This window comes from Phocoena phocoena, chromosome 20 (assembly GCF_963924675.1).
Source record: "Phocoena phocoena chromosome 20, mPhoPho1.1, whole genome shotgun sequence".
NCBI lineage: Eukaryota > Metazoa > Chordata > Mammalia > Artiodactyla > Phocoenidae > Phocoena > Phocoena phocoena.
Genome location: NC_089238.1, coordinates 46,703,911 through 46,711,294, shown reverse-complemented (window position 1 = coordinate 46,711,294; position 7,384 = coordinate 46,703,911). Strand labels below are relative to the sequence as shown.

Sequence of the window (7,384 nt, the reverse complement as noted above, 5' to 3'; positions counted from 1 at the left end):
CCCTTATCCAGTGGTTAGGACTCTGTGCTTTCACTGCCGAGGGCCTGGGTTCAATCCCTAGTCGAAGAACTAAGATCACACAAGCTACATGCCATGGCCAAAAAAAATCAATTAATTAAACAATTAAAAAAATTAATGACCCTAAGTGACTTTTCAAGAACTTCAGGTCTGAGATTTACCTATGCCACATATCTGTTAAGGAACATGTACATTTATCTGTTCTACCCTGGGCTGTCTTGGTCAATGCTCAAGGTTGGCAGCAGCCTTAGCACCACATTATGGCAGTAACAGGAGTGAGTTTTGGTAGAGATGTCAACATGTCCTCATTCCTAGAGATAGAGGCCTGTGTCAGCCACAGTGGGCAGTCTGTACCCCTAAAATATTCTCAGTCTCAGGGGTTCCTTATGAGGCTCATGAGCCCCCACCCAACCTCTCAGGTTCTAGTTATGTCTGGTCTTCACTGCCCATTTGTGGGTCAGGAGAGCAGAAGCTGCATTTTTGAACACGGATGACCAGTGGGGATCACATGTCCCAAGCTGCCCTCACTCCCCAACATGGTATACTGGCAGAGTGGGATAAAAGTGCACCACGCCAAGTGAGAGGCCAGGGGTTCTGGTCCCAGGCTGGCAAAGTTCATCCTGGGCAGGACATTTAACCCTGCTGTGCAGAACTGTTACCATCTCTGCCATTCTTCAGGTGAGTGAGAACCCAACTCAGGCCTGATGCATGGCTCAGATGACACAATAGATGCGAAGATGCTTTAGGAAGATAACATCTCTCCTATGGAAAAGGAGGGGACACTGGTGTTAAGTGAAACAACCATCCCTGCCTATAGTGCTTGCTGAAGATGCTGCATGCATGTCAGCAAGACAGTTATGAGGCACAGACTTAACCTGAGGCCTCAAAGACATGTTTTGTTATTTTCTTTCCCTCCTTGAAACATGAGTTTAAATTCTGGCTTAAAATCTGGCTCACATGCAAAGGGCTTCCCAGTTTATTCATAATACTGGCTATAACTTTTTGAATTCCCTATTGTGGGCCAGGCACTTTATTATTTCTAATCTTCACAATTATACATTAGAGCTCCTCCTTTTCTTTCTCAGACGAGAAAAATGAGGGTCAGAGAAGTTAAAGGACTTGCCTAGTCTGCCGAAGAGCAAGGATTATAACAGGCTCTTTTCTTATTCTGGAACCAGTGCTCCTAACCCTGATTCAATGCTGCCTCCTTTTCTGGGTAAGAGAGGCTTTGGGGGCCGGTGGAAGGAAGCAAGGAGAAATGCAAGAAGAGGTTCTTAGATGCCGGAATACACCTGATCGTGTGAAGTTCACCTCTACACATAAAGTTTTTTTTTCAAGTCATTGAACGGATGACATACTCTACCGGCCATCTTGGTTGTGGCGAACCCAATCCTTTTTTTATTTCTCTGTGACGACAACCAAGGGAATTAGGCAAATCTGCCCTACCCAGATATCTTAAAGAGCACCAGGAACGCCCCCGGCAAAGAGCGCAGCTTTCCCGCCCGCCGAGGTCCGGGGCGTGGGCCATTCGGAGCTCGGCCACTCCCGGGCTTCGCTCCCAGCTGGCGGGTCTGCGCCGGCAGGAGAAGGGATCGGATGGACCCCGCCGGGCCCCGCCCGACTCCCCGCCCCCTCATTTAAATACGCCGCGCCGGCGGGTGCGTCGAGCTCGCCGCGGACTCAAGATGGCGGCGTGTGGACGTGTACGGAGCATGTTCCGCTTGTCGGCGGCGCTGCAGCTACTGCTGCTCGCGGCGGCCGGGGCCGACAAACTCCAGGGCCAGGGAGGCCACAGCCCAGGCCAGGGCCCGGGGGCCAACCTTCTGCCCCTCGGAGGGCAACCTGGAGGCGGCGCTCTAGGGGGTCAGCTCCAGCTGCCTCAGTCATCTCAGTTCCAGCAGCAGCAGCAGCAACAGCCGCCTCAGCAGCCGCAGCCGCCTTTCCCGGCGGGTGGGTCTCCGGCCCGGCGGGGCGGATCAGGGCCTGGCGGGGCTGGCGGGGGCTGGAAGCTGGCGGAGGAAGAGTCCTGCAGGGAGGACGTGACCCGTGTGTGTCCCAAGCATACCTGGAGCAACAACCTGGCGGTGCTGGAGTGCTTGCAGGACGTGAGGGAGGTGAGGAGGCAGGACGGGGCCGGGAGGTCCAGGCCTGCTACGGGCCCGAGGGTGTCGCCGGCCTTGGAAGCCGCTGACGACGGTCTGCTGCTTCTCTCGCTTCCTTTGAGCTGCGCTCGCTCCTTCCCTCTCTGCCCCTCGCTCCCCGGCGCGTTCCAAGAAGGGGACCCCACCCCCACCTTTCATTACCTCTGGGTGCGGGGGTCTGGGACGCAGACCCCAGCTCCCGGCTGCAGTCGGCGAAGGCCCAGAGCGTGTTTATATTTGCTCCGGTCTTTTGTGTGATGCTCTAAGCGCGGTGGCTCCTCGGTGAAAACCTGTTTAGGATTTTGCCATCCGTTTCAACTTGGATAATTTGTAGCAACCCTTTTAAACATGAAAAATGGTTGGCGTACTTCAGCTGTTAAAGAATGCCCTGCTGTTTATTGGCAGTAGATAATGTTTGTTTAGGTAACTGTTTCTATTCTGATATGTATTGTAGACAGCAACCGAATTTACTGTCTTTACCCTATTCTTTTGTAATTCAAAAATTCCTATTATTTACCAGCTGCTGAAAGTAATATATGCTTTTTTTTTCCCTTCTTCTTCTTCTTCATTTCTTTTGGTCAATTTGTAATGAATCTCAAGTGTAAGCTGTTACTCCAAGTGATTTAGAGTCCCAGAGCTTGAAAAGTTGGGGCAGTATTTGAAGATGGATTGTGGGTCTTTGCCTTTCTGACGTCTGAATATGATTTTAACAGTACCTTTTAATGCAGTCTAGGTTTGATGTTGTTTGATGTGATTCAGTTAAGTAACAGAGAATTTCTTCTCTGGATTTAATGCTGCAGACGTAAGTGCATTTTTGACAGTTACCAAAGTTTGGGAGCAAATCTGGTAGGGATACTTTTTTTGTAAGGTTTAGGTGTATAGAATCAGGCCCAAAGGTTGACAGGTAGAATGAAGCCACCGCTGGATACAATTTTATTTGGGAAGTTGTTAAGAGAATTTTCTAAGGTGTTCATGGTCATAGGAAAACCACTGGCTTGTTGAAAAATGCTAGTCTTGGCAGTTTTTTTCGCCCTTATCCACCTGTGATATTTGCTCTGGTATGCCACGCAGAGTAATTCACAGGAGGAAAAGATATACATGCTCAGGAGACAGCGAGAAGGGAAATTTCTAGAGCCACCAGAAATGTGGGGCCTTAGATGACTTATCTACAATTTGAAAACTAGGAAGATAATCCCTTGTTATTCTTTATTCTGCAACTACTCTTCTAGTCGATAACAGCTATGATTCTTAATTCTGTCAAGCTTCCTGAAATTTTCTATTGGGCCTTCGAGGATATATAATAGATGCTGTTCTCTCAAACTAGGATCCTAATATTGAAGACCAAACATTTGGTTAAGCAGTTTGTGGTAGAAACAGGATGTTATTAGGGAAAGTGGCAAAAAGTGGCCCATTCAAGGAATACATGTCTCCTTACGTGCATTAGGGACATTTGGAAACAGTCACTCACAGGAACAGTCTTCCTTTGTCATGCATGTAGAAGTGTGTAGCAGCATATATAATCTGTAAATAACTTAGCTTTGACCACTTTTGGAGTCTTTTTAATTTGGTAGGTACTATCTTTCTTGCGTTAGTTAGTGTAAAGATCCTGGCCTGAAAATGTAGTCCCTGCTCCACCTTTGACTGTAAGATTCTCAGCAAGGGTATTCTTTTGGTAACTACATTTTTCTTCCTTTATAGGGACTTAAACTCTTTGAAGGTAGTTACTAGGTCCTGTATTTCCTATGTAACTTTTCAGAGTACCTAATTCAGTGCTGAGACTCAGTGAATAGTGTTGACTGATTGAAGGTGAGTAAGCTAATGGAGCCCGTTTTATGCTCTAGAGAAAGAAAAGGTGTCATGTAAATTGGAAGAGGTGGTTTGTGGGGGGGCAGGGGTTTCCAAATTTCCAATTTAATTAATTTTCCTCCAATTTTATATACATAAAAGTTGAAAGAATAGTATCATGAACAGCTGTGTATATTCTTTAGGAGTTGGAGCTATTTTTAAACTACTTTTTTTCCTTTAAAGACAGCAGAAAGAAATTTTATTCCACTTAGAGAATTAGTTAAATCTCAATTATGTGTTTGAAAGAGCATAACGATTAAAAAAGTAAACTAGCTAGGCACATTTGAAGTGAAAGTGTGGAATATGTTTTGTATGTGCTTTTTGGTAAGTAGGACAGTTTGATAGGAAAGTAGACATTTGTGCTTCTTATCCCTTTGGATACATATTTGGGGAAGATTGTTCTCTGTGCTCTTGCTATTAGAATTATGAAAAGACAAAGCATGTGAATATTTAAATGGTAGTATAGTAAACCACATTTTTATTTTGAAACAACGTGGGTAAGTTAAGTCTTAAGTTCAGATATTTTAAGGTTCTCTTTAGTGTTCAAAGTTATGTACTAATTCACTTAGAGAATCTATTTGAAGGTATTTATACTTACCTTTAAATAATTTCAGCGGATACTTTCCGTTTGTCTAATGCATCATATGCCACCAAATTAAAATTTTATGTGTGAACTATATTAAAACTGCACATAGACTAAGATTAGTTCACAGCTTTTTCTCCTTTTGGCCACTATTTTAAGGTTATATGTTGTGGGGGATTCTTTTTTTAACCCTGTCAGCTGAGTCATACTTTTTAAAAGGTGAAGTATACCCAGCAGGTCCCCTGTTACATAGTGGGTATATTAGCAATAACGATGGATAGTAGTCCTGGCTACGTGTGTGTGTATATATATGTAGTTAGTAGTAGTTCTAGTCATAAGAATATATAGCTAGAAGGTATAAGGCTAAAAAGGAAAAATACATCCTGGGCTGTTCTACCAGGTGGAGGAGAAGTAATACCAAAAGTATTACTGTCTAGTATTTGATAAAGAGATAAGACATGCTTTATGTTGAGAGTAATTTTAAAATAGTTTATATATTTTTGGCTGAAATGACCAACAGTATCTTTTTCTTTTTTTTTTAAAATAGATTTATTTATTTATTTTTGGCTGTGTTGGGTGTTCGTTGCTGGGTGCAGGCTTTCTCTAGTTGCGGCGAGCGGGGTCTACTCTTCATTGCGGTGCACGGACATTCCATTGTGGTGGCTTATGTTGTTGCAGAGCACGGGCTTTAGGCGCGTGGTCTTCAGTAGTTGTGGCGCACATGCTCAGTAGTTGTGGCGCACAGGCTTCGTTGCTCTGCGGCATGTGGGATCTTCCTGGACGAGGGCTCAAACCTGTGTCCCCTGCATTGGCAGGCAGATTCTTAACCACTGTGCCACCAGGGAAGTCCCGACCAATAGTATCTTGTGTTTAGAAGTTGCAGATGGAGATGTTGGTTCTTTAGAAGTTTATTAGTGATGTGCATAGTTTTTCTTAGGCTGTTTTTTTTTTTGTTTGATTTAAAAAAAGAAACAAAAAACTTTCTAATATGGAAAATTTCAAACATAAACACAAATAGAATGGTATGATGACTCCCCACATACACATCACACAGCTCCAGCTATCCTCACTTTTTTTTTTTTAATCACAGGGGTTGGGAGAATGGATATTTTAAAGCAAGTTCCAAACACTGTCATTTCTGTTATAAACACTTCAATGTGAGTCTCTGATAAGGACTTAAAAAAAAAAACCAGAATCTAATTGTTATTTTTTAGTATTTGAAAGCATTGTGAGTATTTTTTCTGAATTTCTTGGTACCTTGTCTTGATATATCAGTTTCAGGTTATAAATTTGTGACCACTATCTCTAAACTATGCACAGAGTGAATGCTTTGTAAATATTTATTTAAGATGGACTATTTTACATATTGAACAGGAATTAATATTTCAACATTGCAAACTGTAAACTTACTTTCAAACCCATAGGTGAACATTTTCTTATTCTATTCTTAGCCTTTCTCTCTTTTTTTTTTTTCTTAGCCTTTCTCTTAACTGTACGTATCCTAAGATAGTATGCCATAATGTCTGTATTATCTCATTTATCCTGTGAGGTGGATAGTGTTATTATCTTAGTTGAGAAACAGGCTCAGAGAGATGAACTAATTTATCCAGTGTTATATCCTAAGTTGTAGGGGTGGTATTCAGCAAGTTCTCTTTGACTTCAAAGATTGTATTCTTTCTAATTTGCCATGGATGGTTGCAGCTATGGAAATTAGTATGTGGCTGTTGAGAACACCAGGGGTTCATAAGTGCACACAAAAGGAGAAGAGTCACCTGGAATTAGAATCTTCCTTTCTTCACTACCAAGAACAACTGGGTAGGAGCAGCATCTTTGCATTGGAGTATTGTCGATTTCTCAGGTGGACAGACTGGCATTATTAGACAAAGCTAATTTAATTACTAGTCTGAGTCCGTTACAAGTAGAGTTTCTGCTTCATGAAAAGATTTTCAGATCCCATTTCACCTTAAGCAGAATTTGTACTGGTATAATGGAAGAATTTAGATATATTCCCCTACTATTTGTATTGAATGAATGGAACACCACAAAGAGTAAACTAGGACTAGAGCTGGCACTGCCATTAACTAATTCTATGACTGTGAGCAAGTCAGTTTACCACTCGAGTCTCAGTTTCCTCGTGTGTTAAATGAGAGGCTTGGGAAAGAGTACAATTTACAATTTCTAAGATTCCTATTATTTAACCTTTATGAGTTGTTCCCTGTGTATATTCTCTGTATGTATGTATTTTATAGTTTCTAGGATTTATATATGTGACATCTCCTGGTTCCTTATTCATTCACAGGTGAAATAGTGAAATGAATAATGCAAACAGCAGTTAATCCAAACATCGTTTGGCTTTAGGATACATTATGATTGTTTTGTTTGAGCCAATATGGAATTTCCTCCTATGCTGACTCTCAGTGGTTGGAAGCAGTCTAACCACATAATCAAGGAATTTTTTTTTTGCGGTTTGCGGGCCTCTCATTGCTGTGGCCTCTCCCGTTGCGGAGCACAGGCTCCAGACACGCAGGCTCAGCGGCCATGGCTCACGAGCCCAGCCGCCTCGCGGCTTGTGGGATCTTCCCGGACCGGGGCACGAACCCGTGTCCCCTGCATCCGTAGGCGGACTCTCAACCACTGCGCCACCAGGGAAGCCCCTCAAGGCATTATTGATCCCCTATTATGCACTTATCATTGTGGAAGAACACTAGTACTTTAAGACACTACCATTGCTTACAGTTGGTTTGATAAATGGGATTGTGATCAAGAAACAGTTATATAAGAGAGTGTTCATCACTTG

General features: G+C 43.0%; 1 protein-coding gene across 2 annotated transcripts in view; it reads left to right on the top strand.

Moving 5' to 3' along the window:
• The first annotated feature begins 1,703 nt into the window (after positions 1–1,703).
• The window catches only part of GLG1 (golgi glycoprotein 1), a 146,964-nt gene continuing 141,283 nt past the window's right edge, over positions 1,704–7,384 (top strand). For both annotated transcript variants that reach the window (XM_065898725.1, XM_065898724.1), the window contains exon 1: positions 1,704–2,132. In XM_065898725.1, the coding sequence (XP_065754797.1) occupies positions 1,704–2,132 (429 nt within the window). The remainder of the gene's footprint in view (positions 2,133–7,384) is intronic.